The 21,865-nt window shown below is 39.4% G+C and overlaps 3 protein-coding genes across 3 annotated transcripts; 2 read left to right on the forward strand and 1 right to left on the reverse strand.

Annotated features, from left to right (window-relative positions):
• The first annotated feature begins 198 nt into the window (after positions 1-198).
• On the forward strand, positions 199-10,583 carry LOC110049239 (E3 ubiquitin-protein ligase MARCHF5-like). The gene is made up of 3 exons (XM_020755058.2): positions 199-387; positions 7,291-7,978; positions 8,797-10,583. The coding sequence occupies exons 1-3, from the start codon at positions 353-355 to the stop codon at positions 8,902-8,904; spliced, it is 831 nt and encodes a 276-aa protein (XP_020610717.1). The 5' UTR covers positions 199-352; the 3' UTR covers positions 8,905-10,583.
• Positions 10,584-11,003: 420 nt separating this feature from the next.
• LOC110049139 (adenine DNA glycosylase-like) lies at positions 11,004-17,613 on the forward strand. Its single transcript, XM_020754956.2, has 2 exons — positions 11,004-12,650; positions 15,007-17,613. The coding sequence occupies exons 1-2, from the start codon at positions 12,270-12,272 to the stop codon at positions 16,084-16,086; spliced, it is 1,461 nt and encodes a 486-aa protein (XP_020610615.1). The 5' UTR covers positions 11,004-12,269; the 3' UTR covers positions 16,087-17,613.
• Positions 17,614-18,873: 1,260 nt separating this feature from the next.
• LOC110047280 (histamine H2 receptor-like) lies at positions 18,874-20,277 on the reverse strand. Its single transcript, XM_020753059.2, has one exon. It carries the CDS (start codon positions 19,996-19,998, stop codon positions 19,051-19,053), a length of 948 nt encoding a protein of 315 aa, XP_020608718.1. The 5' UTR covers positions 19,999-20,277; the 3' UTR covers positions 18,874-19,050.
• Positions 20,278-21,865: the final 1,588 nt, after the last annotated feature.

A 21,865-nucleotide genomic window follows, 5' to 3' on the forward strand; every position in this document is an offset into this window, starting at 1 on the left:
AAATAAACCCTAAATATCGATCTCGATCAGCTAAGCAGCGCACATAGAAAAGGGGAAATAAACAACAAGCGAAGGGAAACAAATGCAAATTGTTTTTAATGGCTAGATTCATCAAGAATAGACTAAGAATTTTGAACTTTTTTTGCTAAATTTTCATCAATTCCGAATCAATCGAAACCGGAAGTATATTTGTCCTGTTGTGGCCTCTGATTGGATAAAAGTCAACTTGGTCATTCGACGCCATGTTGGAAGTTTGCTTTTGTGTTGTGTGAATACAGACGGAAATCTCTCAGCTATCACTTTGCTTTTTGTCTTGATGCTTCCATTCACGGAATAGATTCTGAGTGTTTGAATGGCTTCCTCTCGCGCAGATGACTGGGATGTAAGGTAAGTTAGCTTAAGCGAAATAATCGAGCTGTACTTTGTTCAGTGAGAAAATGCTTACACTGTGCTTTCGATAAGCTAGCTAAGCTTGACTTAAAAATACAGAAAATTAGCATATTTTATTCTTAATGAACCAGCAGAACGAGAAGACCTTTTAATGTTTATATTTTATTTCGCTCATGTAGTCAACACTAGTGGATCTTCACTCTTTTGATCAATTCGTGCTTGTGCTGCAAACATGTCCATAATCTGCACGAAAGCGAAAGAACTTTAAACTTCTTGCAAAGGAAGCGATCGTCACGCATTTTGTTATGTATGTCTCACGTTCTGGGGAGTTTGGAATCTCATGTGTTTTATTTTCAACTAAATAAAACACTATCTGAACAATTGGGCAATTTAGCCCAGTCATTCTCTTATAACTTCTTACACTGTTAGCTCTCTCTCAGGCAAACAATCTTACTGTCCGTTGCAAGAAGTGTCTGTCCTAGTCATTGACATCAGAGCGAGATCATTATTTGTTACAGGGTAGAAAACATGGTCTATGTTTCTATTTAACATGCAGATTATATTATGAGCTTCAGATAAATGACAAGGAGGCAGCCCAAATCAACTGTCAAGCATAGGAATTGAGAGTGCATAATCTAATTAGCAATTAGATTATGAGCTTGAGATTTGTATGAGGTGATGGTTGATTTGGCCTTTGGCCTCATCAACTATCACCTCATTGAAATGAATTATCTAATTGTTTTAGTAGACTTCTAACCAAAATTTGCTTTAAATAACGATTCCAATTATATCTAGTCTTGGTATTAAACTTCATGCTTTGGAAAATTTGCGAGGACTGAATTGTCAATTTGACATTTGCAGTTGTGTATGCGTGCTTAGCAGTTTCTTTAAAAAAAGTTCTATTTTTTTATTTCAAGAAACCACGAATGTTCTTCTTTTAGTCTTCTCAGGAATTTCATTATCCATTTGCTTGACAACGTTTTTCAAAACTTCAGAGAAACAAGGAAACGTTGCAATTTTGTCAACCACACCAAGCCACTGCACACTAATGGCTGATAGTGTGCAATGGCTCAGCCAATCAATTACAGCATTTGCATTAGTGTTCAAGTAGAATTCCACTAAATATATTTAGTATAAATCTACTAGCGCTCTATCACGAAGGCGGTTCTCTGATTGGCTACGCTACTCACTATCTATTCTGTGATAAATGGTGAGTAGCTAGCAGTGAGCCCTTGTTAACAAAATGACGGTTGCTTCTTAGTGGTTACGAAGAGGTGGCCGACATTTTGTCAGCAACTCCAGGCTGCTAGACTACTCACTACAGTATCTACAACAGATTATATAATATGTCAAGTTATTCTCGCATTTCGATTGGTTTTTACCTATGATCTATTAGAGGACAGACACAAAAATGATGTCATTATAATTTAGAAACATTTTCCCCCTGTCTTGTAAAATGGTAGAAAGTTTTTTGAATATAGATAATATTTTACCAGACTGGACAAAGGAAAATGAAGAAAAAATTTCTTGTTGAGGCCGTGAAGGGGGAGGGGGGGACTCCAAAAAAAAATTGGGTGGGGATGTGCCGCCTGCTCCCCAAAACCCTTACCCTGTTTATGACCAAAATCTTCAATTTTCCCTTTGCTATTTATGACCTGACCAAAAATTAGACACCCTATTTCAGACTGTTGTGGCTGGCACAGTTGCACTAAAAGTAATTTATGTTTCAATTTACCCATTATAACAACAAACCCTAATGAGAATGAAATGTGTGCTGAGCTCTGTTCGTAAGGGCAATACAAACAACAGGATGGAGAAAAATGGCTATGTGAAATTCAACACATAGCCCGCTTATTAAACTCTGAAAATCCAATACACAAGCTTTTGATTAAATATGTATTGCCTGCGAAGGTGAGGGCATAAACCGCCAAAGACCTTGCAAAGCAAGAGTACACCCCACCCCAGCACAAATTCCATTCTGACAAATGAAGTATTATAAGTAATGTAAACGTAATGCATTAATGAAGTATAGTAAATAATGGGGAATTTGATCTTATAGATAAAACTCACCAGGTGCAGGATATCAAAAATGGGATCCCAAAGTCGTGCCACTTTTGCAGGCAATAACATGGGAATCCCCTCTACATAGAATTAAGAAACAGATTCCAGAGAAGTTATCCTGATATATGTTTTGAAATCATCAGATTTCCATCTACCCAGTTGCTTAATTTTTGTGTCAGTAAAGCCCTGTTCAGCTGCATGAGTAACAGTACCAATCCTAAAGCTGTGTCCTTTATACCTCTTAGGGTCCAAGTTGCACAGTTGAATAACTGAGCAAAGCATTTTACAAAAATCGCTTCTCAAAACTGGCAACCCCTTCTGATTAATAAAAAGTGGGCCTTGTACTGTGCCATGAATCGAAATGTGAACTAATGCCCTCATTATCAGTAAAAAATGTAAGGCACTTGTCCCTTATATTGTTGCCCCACAACAGTAAACTCGGAACAATAGGTAAAATACGAGGATAGCAATATTTTGACCTTGCCACCAAATGGGCCATTCTCCATAGCATCAGTGAGTACCAAATAGAGCTCCAAAACCAGGTGCCCCCACTGCATCAGTCAATAACAGGAGACTTACACTGTTTTCTCATTAAGGAAAAATGATTTACCATTATATTCTTTTATAAACTGTGGCCAAGTAAGCAAATCAGCCTTAAACTACGTGGATATACAAACAACTGCTACTATTTAAGGACTATGATCTTCCCCCAAATACAAGCACAAACCTCACCCAGACATTTGGGATTTAAATAGTGCAAACTCAAAAATATTATTATTTATATTATTGCAAAATGTTGGAAAAAAACTTTCAATTTTCTCGAATTGAAGTCAGTGCTATCTTTGCAACGGAAAGCTGAAAAATGCAAAATTTAAATTAATTAATTCAATTTACCTTATATAATCAGTCTCAGTGGCAAAATCAGTTATTAGTGTCTTACTACTATTGTTCTAATATGAATGTAAGAAGCATCAGTAATGGTATTAGTTTCGTAACTTATAAAGGGTAAATGTATTGTTTTGTAGAGTAAATTATGCAAATTTTAGTATTGTCAGTAGCATGTGTAATTGCATTGTATTGTTAATTAGGGTAAGTCGTGTTAGTAGTTGTATCACTTCTGTAATTAGTAATTGTAGTACTGTTGTAAAAAAAAAAATATATATATATATATATGCAAACAATAACCTGGCCTTTTGAGCCCAATGGTCAATAAGCCAACGGAAGAAGGTACGGCCTGGAACAACAACTGAACAAGCAAAATTTAGTACCCCAGTAAGCGACTATAACTCTCTCAATGTTGCCTTCTCCTTTTTGATAAAGCTGGCAATCAAATTATTGTGAACATCTCAATAACTTATCTTCAGGGAGGTGAAATTCACAATGAATAGTGTCTAGCTCCACGCTTGCAAATGTCAAAATCGTAGAAGGCCAAACATTTTTTTTCTGGTGCCATGGGAATGCCCAAAAAATCACACAGACCTAAGACAGTCGAAGACTCATTGAACACTGACTTGCTGTTGGCTGAATAAGGAGAAAGTCATCCAGCAAGTGAATGAGATTAACTAAACAAAGTTTATCCTTGGCAATTAATCCAGTTGATTGCTGTACTGAAAGTCTCACAGGTTTTGCAAGTGCTGGAAAACCTCATAGGCTTGCATGTATCAAAATAATATCATCCATTCCATTTGATGCCCAAAAGATGATAATCTTGGGGATTTACCGTTACAGGTAAAATGCTGAGATTGTTATATTTATAAGGACCAACACCTGTCTGTCTTATCAATTTGATACCCTTGTCAACATTAGCATTTTGAACACTTGAATGTTCATGGGAAATCTCATTATTAACAGATTCACCACTGGGATATGAAATGTGACAGATCATACGAAAATCCCCTGGGCTTTTCTTTGGAACAATACCCAAGGGCGATATTCTGGAAACAGGAAATGGTGGCGAATCTAAAGGTCCAGCCAACCTATGGGCCTTCAGCTCCTTAGCTCCTTTTTGATCAACCACTTCAGGTTGTTGTCTGGAAGATAGTAAATTAGGAGATTCATAAGATCTACTTTGACCAACAGAAAAAGGATGAAAGCCATACTGAGATCCATCAATTAAGAACACTTGATTATGAAAGTAATACCCTTCCAGCAAAAGTTCAAGTTGTTCTACCTTTACTGGTGTTGGGAGTGGCAGAATTGGCAGCAAGAGATTTTCCATTGAAGGGATGATAATTGTTGCAATTAATCATCATTTGATGATTCTTCTGAAGTAATGGGCAGGAATGTTTATAACATCCAACAAACATGAAGCCTTTATGATACTTCCAGCAGTAACTCTTGGGTATACGAAAGCCTGACTTTGATTCACCCTTAATCTTCTTTACCGAATTCATCTAAGAAAAAGTATGTCTGGGTAGCTGTGATCTGATCCACAACTCGGAGTGCACTTGTGGAGATATCAAAAGTTCTCATCATAGCAATGTCAGACATATCCTCTCAGGCACGGATCTAGGAAAAATGTTGACCGATTTAGGGGGGTCTGGGGGCATGCTCCCCCGGGAAATTTTTTCAATTTCAACTACCTAAAGTACCCTTTCTTGGCTTTTTGAGTCAGTCAGACAATATATTTGCAGGTTCCATTCTCCTTGGATGAAGCCTTGCGGCGATGATGTGATGGCGTGACTGCCGTCGGGAGACTAATGATTTTCCAGCTGTAAAATTTTGCTGCCAGAACGTGCCTATGACCCTTGTCTATTCCCAGTAATTGGCAAAAAAGAATTGATAAAAAATAGATGTCAAAACTATTTTCAAGGTTCAACTTGCAGTTTACTTTTATTAAAAATATATACATATCTATAATTTTTTTTTTATTATGAAAATTCTGAGTGATTTCCTTAAAACGGTGGAAACCGGTATGGATCTGCACCTGCCTCTTGCTGCCAAATCCCTTGTGATTTCACTGTATTTCATCAACAAAGGAGCTTCTACAGGAGATTTCTGTGTGTAGACACCCACAAAAATTTTGGTAGGCCGTGACCCACATTTCAATTGAATTAATATGCTCTGACTTTTGATTTGGCTCCAATGTGATGAGTGGTTGGCCAATCGATTATGTTTTTCATTTCAAAGACACAGATAAAAGCTAGCTATTTAGGAGCAATCCAGATACAACCCAATACCTCTGTGTTCACGTGCACACCATGCCATTTTGATTTTTGACAGTGCGAAGTTGGCACATAGTAGCCAGGGCTGTGTGTCTGACGTGATCACTCCTGACCAAGAGAAAGATATACGACTGTAAACTCTACGGGAATTGACATGGCCTGATTAGATCAAGTGAAAGTTTTACCGGTCTAGAATCAATCTAGAATCAATCTAGCAACACTCTTCAAACCTGTTTGCTCCTGTTATCGTGTGGGACAATGGAGGTCAGTCATTGAAGACTGGGTGCCCCCGGTGTCATATTATGTCTTCCTAAGTTTGGTGTTGCTGATCGTTATCCACTGTTATCAGGTTAAAATGTGACAGGTGTTTATTTAAACAGGAGACAGTAGTCAGACTGCAAAGTGATTTGCTGATTTAAGGATTAGAAATTCAGATAGACTTTGAAAAAGCAGACAAAAAATGAAAAATCAAGTTACCTGACTGTGTCAACTTCTTACATCCCATTTTCTTCATGAAGAAATAAGCATTTCCCGCCTCCCGCCATGGAGATAATCTTTTCCTGCCTCCTACTGGCCCCTTGCAATCCTGCATCCTGCCTTCAAATTTCCTTCCATCCTGCATACTGGTGGCGAAAAAAGCCTCATCCCGCATCCCACCAACCCTATGTTAGACCCTCAATTATTTGTCAGTTTGTTTTTGGAAAATATTAAGGCTCAAATATGACCTATAGTTATGTGGAACATTGTTGTCTTACAAAAATGGCAGTTAAACTTAGCTTTGAATGTTCTTTCAACACAAAAATTTGTTGAAATGACTGCAAAAACAGATTTCAGGTTTCAGATTAACAAATACATATACTTGTCAGTAGGTCATAATACCAAAAGTTATGGTGATGACTTATGTACATGCATGTTTTGGATGGTCTTTTGCCTGCTAAATACACAGGCCCCGAAAAACAAGCTTTCCATGCTCTTGCTTAACGTGTATCTTATGTAAGAATATGTTCTACATGTATCCTTTACACGACGCCAGGGATTTCAGGTTACTTCAGGTTGCTGCTCTTATTTCCTTCACATTTCAGTAGGAGGCGTGTTCTCTATGCAGCTATTTTTTGCTTGGGTTTACCTGTTTTGTTTTCCCAGTTTGCCCAACCTTTTGCATAGAAATGGCCAAATGATTTATTACAGTACTGTATTTCCGTGGGAACAGAACCTACCTATGTTTTAGCAAGCTGTGTACTTTGAGCCATAACATTGCAGAGATACATTGTACATAAGTTCTGTCCAATAGTTTGTAGTATCACAATAAACTAGGAAGATCTTTGGACCAGATTTATGAGACTGTCTTATAATAAGAAAGTATTTAAATACAAAAGCCCATTGTTAAAAACAATACTGAGGATGGTACTCACACCAAGTGTGACTTAGGAGAGCTTAGCTTATACAACAACCGAAGGGATTTTTGGTGGATCTACAAATGGGGGAGCTGTTATAGGCAGTGGGAGAAGGGGGGGGGGGGGGGGTTTCTATATCAACATCCAGGAAGGAAACTTTACTGGTTATATTGTTGCTCATTATGAAAGCTTATTTGCACTTCACTGCACTGTATATACTGTACATTGTTTATTGTTGAAATTCAATTTTAAACTGGTATGTTTGTAATTTCATGCTGCAGGCGCTGCTGGGTATGTTTTGCTACTGAAGAAGATGAACCTTGGTCACAATGGGTTCGGCCTTGCCGTTGCCGTGGGACAACAAAGTGGGTTCATCAGATTTGTCTGCAGCGCTGGATTGATGAAAAACAAGCTGGAAGTTCAACAACTAAGGTGTCATGCCCACAGTGCAATGCTGAATATATCATTGTCTTTCCTCCATTAGGAGTTTTGCTTCAAACTGTGGAGTTCTTGGACAAACTCATCCACAAATTCTGCCCTATTGCTGCAGCAGGGGTTGTTGTGGGGTCATTGTATTGGTCAGCAGTCACTTATGGAGCAGTGACAGTAATGCAGGTCTTGGGCCACAAAGAAGGGCTTGAAGTTATGGAGAAAGCAGATCCCTTGTTTTTATTTGTTGGACTTCCAACTATACCATTGGCACTTATACTTGGAAAAATGGTTCGTTGGGAAGATCATGTGTTGAGACTGTGGAGACGCCATGTCAGCAAGATGTCATTTCTCAGTCTTTTTCTGCCTCGTTTAGCGGGGGGTTTTGCCACACGAACACCAGCTGAACCCACACCACTATCTGACCCAGTGTCCCTGACAAGGTTGCTCTGTGGAGCTCTGATACTGCCAACAATTTCCACGCTTATTGGCAAACTGTGTTTTGGCTTTGTTCATTCAAGTCTTCATCGAGCCCTTCTGGTGAGTATCTGATATATAATGAACTGAAACCTGAATAACATGTTAGTAGCACTCATCTGAACTACTTGCATGTTTTGTCTGTGGAGTCTGCAAATAATGTGTAGAAACATAGTTAACAGAGGGAAACCCAAAGATCTTTGTTGTACATCTATGTTTTTGTTTGATTTTTTAGCTTTGTCTGTGTACAAAACACAATTAGTGGTTTACCTCTGCCTGGGGGACCAATAGAAACATTCTGATTACATAACTCATTCGTAAGAAAACATTGTACATAGTCATGGACCTTCCTACTTCCAACAGAAACCTTGACAGTACTCTTTGTTGGCTCCTTTGAAGTTCCAGAGGTTTTATTTCCTCTCTCTGCTACTGAAGAGAAAAAGCTGTCACGGCGATCAGTTAGCCACTTCACGGCTCATATAACTGCAAAGTTTTCTACCCGGAGGCTCCACCCTTTGTGTACCATTTTTACCGAAAAGGTATCCCTTTTGTATACCTGTTATTGAAAAAAGGTACCTCTTTCACATACCTACTTAAGAACACTGTATATAGGCCATTATAAGGAGTATCCCCCATCCCAGGCATTTGATTGGGAAAATAGGAAAGAGAAGACCCATGGAACCAGAGTAAAGTTTGCCGGGTACTGAAATGTATGTGGTGTAATCGAATAACTATCTTTATGTAGGTAATGTTTCATAACCGTACCCCTCTGTTAACAATGCTTTAATCAAAGTTGAACTTTGATGCGAGTATTTTGCCTCACAAATTAGAAACAATCATTTATAGGGCAAGCTAACGTTGAGAATGTGGACTTGTTTCAGGGTGGCATCAGCTTTGTAGCAGTGAAAGGAGTTGTCAGGATTTACTACAAACAACAACAGTATGTCAGGCAAGCCCAGAGAATAGTCAAAAACTATGTTGAAGAGTGAACATGCTGGCTGGCTGCTGTCTGCAGTTCATCGCATAGTAATCTATGTGAATGTATAATAGCAGTTGTCACACAGTTAAATATAATGTCCAAGACTATGTCTATTAAGGAAAGTTTTCCTGCGGATTATCTTTTCGATGAATTCAAATTCAAGTTTGAAATGTGCGTTTGGATTTCGAATTTTAGTTGCTGGGGTTTTATTATTAGCTGGATTAACACTGAGCAAGTTTATTAGTTTCTATTGTCAGTGTTGCGTCGGCAGAAAAGTGAAATACTTATGTAATTATCAACTGGTATATTAACTTCGACATAGCTACAGCTCATGTTACGAACGTACAGTCTGTGTGTTCTAAACCCTCGGATGACACACCTAAAATCAGCTTTTCAAACACGCTCTGGCGGTTAATTTATCTTTATTAAGTGATAAACATTCTCATTAGCTTGAGAATGATTAGCTATGCAGGTAAGGTAACCTTCTTTATTAATTTTACACATCAGTTTAAAACCGAATTAAATTTGTTAGTTGGGAAGTAATAATGATTGTAGTTTTCATAGCCATTGAAGAGGAACAGTATTACTTGCAACTCGAACTTGAACTCACTCCTGTGACTTCTCTTTTTGCTGCTTGGCTGCAAAGGACTGGGTCCATGGTATTAATCTACCTTCATCAGGGAATACAACCCCTTGGTGAAAGATATTCTGATACACTTAGCCTGTTAGAAAAATTTTCCATAGCTGGGTTTTGTACAAGTGGAAGGAATAGCGTTTTTTACACATACTTCTGTTACGTCATCGTTAGTCGCGTCACAAAAAGGTCATAATTTTTTTTGTGGTTAGACACCATCATCCGTCAGCATGCAGCATGTCTCTCATTTCATATCCTTTACTCGGACAAGGGTCAGGGAATGTCTACAGGCAGGTCACCATCAGTATAGTATGTCTGACAGCCCTGAGCCAAATCGATGTTTGCCAAAACTGTTTTTAGCGTTTTACGTTTAGAACTATTTTCGCTTGAGTGTCGAACGAGATCAAAACCAAACGAAGATCAAAACCAATCATGACTCGCTTGGACACATTTTCCCTCGCTTCGCCCCGACTGCAAGTATTTGCTGTATTTATTTCGAATATTTGTTCCCTGGTTTGTCTGTCTCCTGTTTCATTGGCATTGAGTGAGTTTTACGACACTCAATTGAAAACTGCCCTAAAGGTTATTTTGTATCCCTAAAATTATTTTGGACGTAAGAGTTACTCAGGGTTCTGTACCAGTAACCCTCACAAAGGTTAATTTTAATTTTCTAACACTTGAACGTTCAAACCTCAATAGCTTGGAAAGTGTGTCAAATGAGTAATGTTTGAATTTTTTCTTACTCCAAGTTTTAGCAGTTCAGTTTGCAGACGGCTTCTTTTGCTTCAAATGGCGGCAGCATAAAACGCGACCGTTTGTTGAGTTTTGAACTTCAGAGTGACAGTGTAATGGGAAATAGCTTAGACAGGCGTAAGATTTCACATCGCAGTATCATTCCAGGGCAAACTTTCACTTCGAAAGTTTTCGGACTTACATTGACGTCCGAAAGTTGCACCTGAGATTTTAAACATACATGAACAATTTCAATTAGTTTTTTATTGTATTGTATTGTAGAATTGTTTGACAAAGTAGCAATAAATTGCTTATTTACCGTTGTGATGATGACTTGTCTCTTTCGAGCGAAGAGTTTCAGGTTTATGCAGGCTTGAGCGCCTGGGTACTTATGATTTTACCAAAAAATACCAGAAATTACGGCTGGAAAGTAAATGATACAGTATAGACTGGAAAGTCTGTTCGAAAATTATTGGCTTTTGTACCAGTTGTTCATTGCTCTTATTTCCAGTCTCCTATCGCGGGTGCCATCTCTTTTCTTTTGTAAAACACTGATCGATGCTTTCCGGCAAATGGTGAGCACCCGATGTGTGTGGATCGTGACTAAAACACCACAAGAGTACATACGAGTAACATACGAGTACACACGAGTAACATACGAGTAACATGAATACATAAGAGTAAATACGAGTACATACGAGTAACATACGATTACATACGAGTAACATACGAGTGCATACAGACACACATTGGTTACATAAAATACATAGGAGTAACATACGATGGCAAGAGGGTTATAACATGAACTGTACCATTTTTCTCTGGGTGTCTGGAAAACCCGAATAGCGAATAGTCGCGAATAGTCGCGAATAGCGAACAGCGAATAGTCCCGAATAGCGAATAGCGAATAGTACGAATAGTGGGGTGTGTGGAAAACCCGAATAGCGAATAGCGAATAGTCGCGAATAGCGAACAGCGAATAGTCCCGAATAGCGAAGAGCGAATAGTACGAATAGTCTCGAATAGTGTGAATAGTGGCGGACAGTCTCGAATAGTGGCGAATAGTGGTAAATTAGTGGCAAATAGGTAGCAATTAGGGTACCCAGTATCTCGCAGTCAACCTCGCAGCAACGTAGGACGGGATTTTCCCACTAAAAAGCACAGACACTTATCAGGACAAAAGGTGTTTCTAAACGTAATTTCTTCTGTTTTAACCGCTCCAAAAGCGTAAATACGTCTTTATTAGGTTATACTTGTGTTTTCTGGTTCTTAACGTCGACGATGGACAGCCCGAGCCCGAGTCCGGAGAAGAAAAGGTAATAAATTCACTGAAATTCTGTTGCTTATTTGGACAATTAATTAACGCAGGATATTAAACCTAAAGCGGTGACTATTGACGACATTCGTCACTATTCGCCACTTTTCGCGACTGTTCGCCACTATTCGCACTATTCGGGACTATTCGCTATTCAGGTTTTCCAGACACCCAACGCTAAGCTTATCATCAACTGGAAGTTAACCCGCGGCGTAGCGAATTTGAAAAGTTGACAGTTCAGATCCTTTTCAGCTCACTGCACGGGTGGGTGTACTCGTCACGCGATCTTGTTCGTGAACGGAGAAAAGCCTGTTGGGTGACTAGCCCAAAGTCTTCGTGAGGAGGCTCCTCTATCCTGTATTGTAAATATTTTTGTGTGCATGCATTCAGTGGTCTTCAGTGAGCGTATGATGAGTGAAACCTTTATCAAAAGAAATTAGTAATTAAAGATAATACCAAAAGTGCCGATTTTCGCGATCGAATCCGCGAGTAGTCCTCCGCGGCCGTTTATTGGGATGTCACGCAGAGCGTTGCGTGACATCCCAAAAAAAACGGCTGTGCAGGAGACTAATCCGCGAGCGACAGACTCGCGAGATGAGCGAAGCGTAAAATTGGTCCCCAATCCTACTCCACGCATCTATATGCCTTGCAAGGTACAATTTGAGCTAGTTTGGCTCTAATATTTGGTAGAAGTATGAACAAGAAGACGAAATTGAAGCCGCAAAGTGAGGACCATGTTGGATCAAAGGAACACACGCACGACTTCACAAATGGCGAAATAGTGCAAACTCGCGCCGAACTGCTGGCTTGGTATGACAAAAACCACAGAAAGCTTCCTTGGAGGGAGCGAGTGTCTCAAACGGATCCAAACAAGCGCGCATACGCTGTATGGGTCTCTGAGATCATGCTGCAACAAACACAGGTCGCTACTGTTAAGGATTATTACACTCGCTGGATGGAGAAATGGCCGACTGTTGAACACTTGTCACGTGCGAGTTTGGAGGAAGTGAACGAGATGTGGTCTGGACTTGGTTATTATTCGCGGGCAAAGAGACTCCACGAGGGAGCGAAGAAGGTCAGTGGAACACTGTTTTGGTTTGGGTTTGTTGCATTTTGAATTAAAAGATGTAATCCATTTCGCTAGACCAGAAGATCAGCGAACAAGTTGGGAGGGGTCCATTTCACTAAAACAAGATAAGCAAGTACAAAATAAAGCCCCTCAAAATTGTATAATTTCCAGGGATACAATGTTTGATCACGTGATCAGGTCATGGGTACACAGTAGCCTGTATACGGGCGCCCACCAGGGTTTTCAAACTGAAATAAAGTAACCGGAGGAGATCATAAGTTAGGTGGAACACTATTGGGATGCAATCACAGTCATGTAGGAAAGAGTGTCCCCTCCTGTAGGGGGGTCAGTGTGTTGGGTTGGAGACTGGAAAAGTTTGAAAATTTGGGTGCCTTTAGGTGCAATCTTGTGCGTTTTTAGCACCCAAAAGTGATTTTTAAGTAGAGTTTATTGAAAAATTGCTTATTGATTTAGGTGTGTTTCTTTAGAAGTTCACATATTAAATGTTACATAATGCTTTTCATTCCATTGGCACTTGTTATATTGCAGTATCATGTTTGGCTTGCAACTCTATTCAATTGAATTGTAACATGAATCAACTGTAATGTTATTACCATAACTTATTTCAGTTGTGCAAGTTTAAGGAAAAAAGTTTCAATAACAAGATCATTTTAGTTTTGGTAATGAAAAAGAGCTGCAGATGAATTAGGTCCATTATGGTGAAAGGGTTGGCTTGACTTCTGGTGATATCTTTCCTGTCACTTACATGAATTATCAATACAATCTCATTTCTGCTTTGATTTTTTGATTTTTCAGTAGTCTTAAACACAAACCGTTGCTTAGAATCATTTGGAGCACTTCTGGCCTTAAAGTAACATTTCACGACTGCCGTTGCATTCACCCAAGGATATCTTAACAGCCAGGTTAATTTGTGGCTAATTCAACTTAAATATAATCTGATTGTTTCATTGTTGCTTTCAAAACTTGAACAGCAGATAATATTTGTTTACGTGTTTGCCTTGGTGATTTCTCAACAGTGGCAATAAAAAGACAGCATGGTCTGTTGCCTGCTTTATCATGGAAGATGTGCAGTTGTGCCAACAAATCTGATAAGTGTACATTTAAATGACAGCAGAATGGCTACCAAAAATTACTCTTGTTTCAATGTTTGAAAGGTTAACATATACTAGCGGCACTGTTTTTTTTTTTTTTTTCACCTGGTCATCTATTTCCTCAGAAAGGTCTGATTGCCTCAGGGAAACAAAACTGCATTATTAATACACTTTGAAATTCAAGAAAAACCCGGCACAAATGTTTGAAGTAGGTGATGACGATTGTTGGGCGCCAGCTTATTTTGCAAACACTGTCCACTCTCTTCAAGAAAAATCAGTCTTTTTTGCAGTTGATAATTATGTTCAAGGCCACATGAATATTCCCAGAATGTGCGGAAAATATTGTGATATGCTAAAAACCTTTTCAGTTGTGTAATAAATCCCTTATTAACCAAGCTTGCTCAGGACCATACCCGCAGAGTATCAGCCCTTGGTCTTTTTTGAGGGGGACATTGGGGTTAATGGTATTACAGTATTGAGTTTTTTTTCATGCAGTATATCAGTAATTTAAATCTTAGTGTGCAGTATCGCGGCATCATCTAGCCTGGCGGTATGTGGTTTTTTCATCCTTTTGGCTCAGTACTGCGGTACTGTTCATTTGTGCTCTCCTGTCCAATACAGATCAATGCACTGAGCAAAACAAAGCACAGCGAGCTATAAAGATCAATGAGTAAGCTATAAAGGTCGTTAAATCTTTAACATAATGGTAAATGATTACACAATTTCTGACAGTTAATCTACAATGTGATTGTTTTTGCATCCTGATGAGAAAGAAAGTAAGAGACAATTGGTTTTGTGGTAGCCTACAAATAACTTCACCATCAAACTACCAAAATAACCAAAATACAGGGACATATGGTGCATACATGCTTGCAATAAATAAACACAGTAGATGGATGCAAGTTTAAGTAAGTGTGACCGATTATAACAGGAGTGGGGTATCGGTATTTAGGCGATTTTCGATATGATATTTCAGTATATGCCAATTAATTTTCTTGCGGTATTACGGTATTGGGTACCTCCCAATGTCCCCCTCTTTTTTGTATGGACCTCACTGTGCTTGGTCCATATTTTCGAGACCATGGGCAGATATTCTTCCAGTAAGGCCCTCATAATATATTTAAGTAACTCTTTTCATAAATTATATACATGCATGTCCAGCATATAATTTTGAGACTTAAATACTAGTACTTTGGATTAGTGTCGTTCCTTTAATCTCTTATATTTAAATCTGTGCTTTCATACTTTAGGTTATTGAGGAAATGAGTGGAAACATCCCTTCCACGGCAACTGACCTCTTGAAGCAGCTTCCAGGGGTTGGAAGATACACTGCTGGTGCCATTGCTTCTATTGCATTTGGTGAGTGCACAGGAGTGGTTGATGGAAATGTGATAAGAGTTTTGTCAAGACTCTGCAGCATTGGAGCTTTGAGCTCCAGTAATCAAGCTGTGGAAAAGTTTTGGGAACTTGCTAACAAGCTTGTTCCTGAAGACAGACCAGGAGATTTTAATCAGGCTTTAATGGAATTTGGCGCAACTTTGTGTACACCACAGTCTCCACAGTGTCATGCTTGCCCTCTGCAAAAACATTGCAGTGCACTAAAGCAAGTGGAGGAACACAAAGTATCAGCTTCCATGCTGCTAAGTGGGAAAGGCATTAAATCTGCCGACAGTGGTGTAAGGGATGATACGGTTACAGATATTGAAGAATGCAAGCTTTGCCTGCCATCTACATTGTGGAATGCTTCCCTTGGAGTATGTAATTACCCACATAAAGCTAAAAAGAAACAACCAAAAGAAGAAACTCTGGCTGTTGTTGTTTTAGAAAGAGTGTCAGAGCTTGGATCTCACTTTCTTATTGTTCAGAGGCCAAAAACAGGTCTACTAGCTGGTCTGTGGGAGTTTCCTAACACAACTGTAGAATCCAGCTTGCCAGGAACTGGAATGTTCACAGCTCTGGGTAATTTCTTAGAAAGTGAACTGGGGATAACTCTGGAACAGAAAAAGAATGTAGAAAGCATAGGGGAGGTTTCTCACCATTTTTCACACATTCATCACAAGTATGTTGTATATGCTTACAAGTACACTGGACATGAAACTTTAGATGAAACCACACATGAAAACAGGGAAATGAAGTGGATACCAAGGGATGATGTAGATAAAGCTGCTCTTTCTACAGCCATGAGGAAAGTGTTCAGTGCTTTTGAAAACTACAGTCATGGTAAAAATGAAAAACAGCCTGCTAAAGTAGACAGGAAAAGAAAGAGGGCAGATCCTCATGATGGAAGAAAGCAAATGGTTTTAGATGCATTTTTCAAACCAAAGAATTGACAGCTAGAGTTGATAACTTTTATATGACTTTCCATATTTTGACGTGTGATCTTTGTACATAATGCAATGTACATATACATACATATGGGGTGTCAATAGTTTATTCAGTGGAAAGTTGAACCACACAAATTTACAGTTATACCAGATCAGACTTTAAGCTACACACTAGCCATGGCTACAGCTACAACGATTGTTCTTGTATTTAATCCCGAGGTTCCAGTTTGCTGAATTGTTGTTTTATTTTTTGTAACGTTTCATATCTAGCTATCTATAACGGTTTATAGTAGGAAGCTGACCCGGGGGGGGGGGGGGGGGAGGGTACTCCCTTATATGGGCTATAGGTACGTGTGGCCCCAAAGGGTAGGGGGTTTTAGTCGTTTTTGTCATAAATAGGATATCGATTTTGGCCATTTTGGTCTTAAATAGGGTAGGGTTTTAGCACTCTAGTCTTTAATTGGGTATGTTTCTTGGAAAGAAGCTACTTTTTCATCATAATTTATCAATAAGACCGTCAGCAAAAGCCCTTCATAATGTATGTTTAGGGCAACTGTGCCAGCCTCAACGGTCATAAATAGGGTATCAAATTTTTGGCCAGGTCATAAACAGGGTAGCAAAAATTGCAGACTTTGATCATAAATAGGGTAAGGGTTTTGGGAAGTGGGCCGCACACCCCCACCCAACTTTTTTGGGAGTACCCACCCCGGGGAAGCTGACTAGCAGTGAACTAGCTTTATTTCATCCATTGTATAACAAACTAAGGGTACTGACCAATACTAAGTTACTTCTTAACTAAAATGCAATATTCTATTTCCATGTGTGGTATTGCAGTGAACCAGTTTTACAGGGGACTGGGACATGTTCATTGCCAGTTCATGCCTTTTGAAGACTGACGCAAATTATGAAAAGCAACATAAATAATATTTCTGGTAACCCACGCGGCCCTTTGAAAGAAGAATGTTTATCACTACAGTCGGCTGCATCTAAGCGTACAATCTGATCACACCAGAGCAGTTCCGTGATAATATATAGTCACGAATTTCTGCCTTCGCTGATATACCAGAAGCACCTACAGAGGGGTCAGTACAAAACGTGGACCCCCCAATCTGGACCCCCTTTTGGACCCCATCTGGACCCCCTTCTGGACCCCCATTTGGACCCCCATCTAGACCCCCATTTGAACCCCCATCTAGACCCCTATCTGGAGCCCCATCTGGACTCCCTATTTTTTCTTCCAGAAAATACGGGCTCCTGATTTAAATGATTTAACTTAGAACATAACACGATGAAGTCTATTTAATCAGTGTGCAAAATGTGAAAAAATTAATGAATTCACGTTGCATTGTGTCTAGAATAATATAATGGCTGCGGCTGCACTATGAGAGTTAACTAGGTTATTTCTAATTAATCAATTACGATTAACTGGGTTACCGAAAAATCGTGAGTGGGCGCTATTTTCGGCAGTTCATTGAACATAAACCGGGTTAACGGTTACCATGGAAATTAATTAAAGAACAATAGATTTTTTAACCGAGTGAGGTTAATTTTAAACTACCTTTCTGCGTGGTCTAACCCAGGGTAGTGGTCTCTTAACAATGCCGTGCATTGGCTTTTTCGTGAAATGTGTCAGTCATCATGGTCTGTATGTGAGATGTTGTTCACTGTGGCACAAACAAGTGCATAATCTTCTACTGGCCATGGCAAGTGGTAACAACAGTTTGAAACAGTTGTATTACTAGAACGGATTTCTAGTTTTTTTCCTAATATGTGTCGGCTATACCATATCAGTCACGTTTGCAAGGAACCTTCACACCTGAAGCATGGCCTGAACAAGAATTGAAGCGCTCATTCACCTTAGAAGGAGAAATTTTAATCGACCTCCGCAAAGAACACAAGAGTACGTCAAAGGGAAGGCCAGTTCGTTAAAATGGCCAGAAATGCAGATGAATGAATGAATTTCGTGAACAATTAATGTTAAGTGAAGTGCATTTTCCAAACGTAACAGCTGTAGACCGAGAGCGTTTCCCAATTCCTAGATGCCATAATCCACGCTTCTCTATCGATAAAGATGCTCAGAAGCGAGTGTTTCTTTTTGTAATAAATGGAAGAATATGCAACGTTCTTAGTGAAAGGACTCGATGTTCATTCTGAGGTGCTCTCTATAAAAGCCACGGTATTAAAGTCATGTATAGTAAGATATCTGGTGATTTCTCAAACCATCGCTGATTTTTCAGATAGAGCCAAATTCGAGGAAGATTCATTCGACGGCGATGGAAAACACTGGCGTCTACACAAAATCAACATCGTGTTTGAAAGAACTGCCTTGGAAATTCGTGTATAGTACGCATGAGAAGGAAGACAGACGGCCTTAGCCGTGAATGTAAAGAGACTGAAGGACACGAAAACAAAGAAAAAGAATCAAGAAAATTAAAGACTGGTTCTCAAAGTCTGTCGTTTTGTTGGTTTATCCATGTCATGACGTCAATAATTGAGTTCACTGACTTCATAACCAATTTCAATGTAGCCGCTCATTAAATATAACCCCGTTGTTTGGTCATCATTGTAACCAACCTTTAACCGAGTTAAGTTTTCTGGGAATTTTAACCACGTTTCTAAAAAATAAACTCAGTTAACTCCGGCTAAAGCCATCATATTATTCACAACGCTGCGTGAATTCATTGTTTCTTCACATTTTGCTCCCGGATTAAATAGACTTCATCGTGTTATGTTCTAGGTTGAATTATTTAAATCAGTAGCCCGTATTTTCGGAAGAAAAAATAGGGGGTCCAGATGGGGGTCCAGAAAGGGGTCCAGATGGGTTCCAAAAGGGGGTCCAGTAGGGGTTCCAGATTGAGGGGTCCACGTTTTGTACCGACCCCCTACAGAGAGCATGGGCAAACTGTTCATTGTTTTTTCCAGGTTCCAAGAAACGCCTCAGCGAAAACAGCCACAACATATTCATTTGATTTAGAACCAAGAATTCCTGTTAGTAGAGTTAATTCCGACTTCGTTTGTTGTGATTCTTAATCGGTTCAACGTATGCTTTATCGCACCTCGAAACTCTTTTACACGCCAAAAATAAACAAACGGATTTACGGACGAATTTGTGAAAATTATCGTGCCAGAAACTTCTAAGGACATTTTTCTAGCGGGACTGTGGCCACCAAGCTGTATAACGGCTGCTGTGCAAAGATAAGGAAAATAGCACAGAAAGAGGAGAAAACATACGATAAACGTGTTGACGACTGACCGCGTGTAACTTGTAAACTGATTAACTCGGCTGGACGACTCGCCAAACCTTGCTTGATGGTGAATTTCTTTGCGATGACGTCTGATAACACGATAAATCTTACAGTACATGATAACTATCATCGAGAAACATAAGGTAGAGGACACAAAACCCAAAAGGTAAAACAGTTGAAGGTCGTGCGTCCACGTAAATCCCCATATTGAAGATAACAACCACGAGCCAAAGATAAAGACCAGTATTCTCTTGCTTGTGACAAGGCTTCTATACCTCAAGTGTAGTAAGAGTACAAGGTATCTATCCACGCTGATTAAAGTTGCCGTCATAAACGAAACTCCTGACAGAAGGCTTGAAATGACATCAAAAGTAGTTTGAAGAGCTTGCGGACCATCTTTGTCGGTAACAAGAAAGTACAGACGGGAAGTGATGTACAAAGGTTGTGTTACTATTCCTACCAAGAAATCAGTCAATGAAAGCGCGAACAACAAAGTGTTTGAAGGCGAATGCAGGGTTTTGGTTCGCCAGATGGATAAAAGAATCACTGCATTTCCAAAACCTGCAACGAACAGACTGACCATGTTGACAACACAGTTAGCTAGCAAGCAGGTTCTTAATCTGTTGATTGAATCGGTTTGATTTGCTGCATACTGCAAAATGAAACCTTCCATCGGGATTTTTGTGGCTTTAAAAAACGGAATAAGCGAGCTTTCTCACTAGACACCTGCACTCTCTGATCACCTGGCCATTGGGTTCTGACAATCTCAGAACACGAGAGCTGTGAAATTTAAAGCATTTTAAGTCAAACTTAATGACTTCCCCGAGGTTCCAGGTGCTTTTTGTATGAATACAACTAACTTGCTTAGGTCATATTTATAAACAACATTGGGCCCTTTTTTTAGCAGTTATTTGTCTTTCCATGGTATCCTGCCTTCAGTGTCATAAACAGCATTACTAATCGATTGATTTAATTGATTTTGCTAGAGGGCAGCAGGATTGGAGATGCCAGTTTCAGTTTCACCATAGACATCTCTTCTTCAGGTTTGGTTCGCTCGACAATCTTAAAACAACATCGACATGTACGCTGAAACGATGTAAATTTAAGTTTTCCAATAATGTAACTGACGTTTTTAGTTTAGCTTGTTGAATTTCATTTACCCCTCAAGGTTTATTAAATCATTCTTGACCAAATTTTGCCAAATGGGATGAAACACTCCATGGGGAGTGTGTTACTGGGCCAATAGAAGTGTCTGAATCTCGTCAGCTTGAAAGCTCTATTTGATTAAGATATGATTTGCACCATGTCGAGTTGCCTTTTTAATATCCAGCGGGATTACTCCCATTACGAACTTCGATGATTGTGGAATATTCCGTTGTTTTATAAAGTTTCTCACGTTTGTTGCCGTCCAATCCATCATTAATCAAGTTTTTCCCAGCTTGTCATGATGCATAGGGAAATCGTTTAGACCTTCGTGTGTGATGACTGCAAGGTACAGTGAATAAAGAGAAGTTTCCCGATTATCTACACACCTGCTGACATTATGACTACTACGCTACCATTTGTCCCCCAAAGAAAAAAAATCACAGCCAGCTGATTTCCCGCAAAGAGGAAGGATTTTATTTGCATAATGTTCAGAATGAACACAAATGCAAAGAGGACATACCACATAGCTACATCATCTTGTTTGTGAGTCAGTTACTCTTCTTAATTCTAAATTCCTCCAAAATATAAATTAGCGTTTGTCAGAAAGAGTCCTACCCAAAACCATCAATTATTTAAACACTTGCAAACGGGGTGCATCTTATAAGCTGATTCATTTTTAGCACACATTTTTTGTGAATTGGTTTCAACTGAAAGATAGTTACTGTTGTTAATCATCTGTGGTTTGACACTGGCTTCAGTTCAGACAGGAGTGATTTTTTTTTGACGCAAAAATTTCATTACCTTATGTCTGGCTTAGAAATATCATGACAAGGTCTCGATTATTCTAGAGTTAAATTAACTCTTACTAACCGAGCGCGAGGGGTGTACAATGAGGGCTGAACAATGCCCCGAGGGTTGAGGGCGAGAACTGAACAATGCAAAGGCTGAACATTGACCCGGGGTCGAGGTAGTGAGGACTGAGCGCAGTGAGGTCCGTACAAAAACGACCCAGGGCCAATATTGCCAAGTACGGCTCAAGCAAGCTAGACCAGCAAGTAGTTTATTATAAACCACATTTGAAAATTTAAGGTGGCTCTGAACCCCACCAACAAATTTGTTTCAAACTTTGCCAACAGTTGCGTCTTATCCCGCTGATCAAGATTCGATAATGGAAAAAGGGTGTCGCCTAGCTAGCTCGTTTTTGAGTTATTAGCATTTGAAGCTAAAATAGAGTGTTTTTAGCGGGTAATACTGTTGCCACGGTAGCCTATTGTGTCACGAAAATGATACTGAGCTGTTCTGGTTAGTTAATTTGTTTTATGAATGTTTGCGGCTTTTATTGGACTGGATGATTGTGTCCTTGATCTATCACGTCTGCTTAAAATATACGGAAA

Source organism: Orbicella faveolata, unplaced genomic scaffold (genome assembly GCF_042242905.1).
Source record: "Orbicella faveolata isolate gen_17 unplaced genomic scaffold, um_ofav_v1 contig_1, whole genome shotgun sequence".
Lineage (NCBI taxonomy): Eukaryota > Metazoa > Cnidaria > Anthozoa > Scleractinia > Merulinidae > Orbicella > Orbicella faveolata.

Bases quoted from the DNA above. Each gene is read 5' to 3' on its own strand.
- LOC110049239 (XM_020755058.2), top strand. From the start codon at position 353: ATGGCTTCCTCTCGCGCAGATGACTGGGATGTAAG. The intron at 388-7,290 runs GTAAGTTAGCTT...TTCATGCTGCAG, and splicing joins GCAGATGACTGGGATGTAAG to GCGCTGCTGGGTATGTTTTG. The intron at 7,979-8,796 runs GTGAGTATCTGA...GACTTGTTTCAG, and splicing joins GTCTTCATCGAGCCCTTCTG to GGTGGCATCAGCTTTGTAGC.
- LOC110049139 (XM_020754956.2), top strand. From the start codon at position 12,270: ATGAACAAGAAGACGAAATTGAAGCCGCAAAGTGAGGACCATGTTGGA. The intron at 12,651-15,006 runs GTCAGTGGAACA...TTCATACTTTAG, and splicing joins TCCACGAGGGAGCGAAGAAG to GTTATTGAGGAAATGAGTGG.
- LOC110047280 (XM_020753059.2), bottom strand. From the start codon at position 19,998: ATGGAAGGTTTCATTTTGCAGTATGCAGCAAATCAAACCGATTCAATC.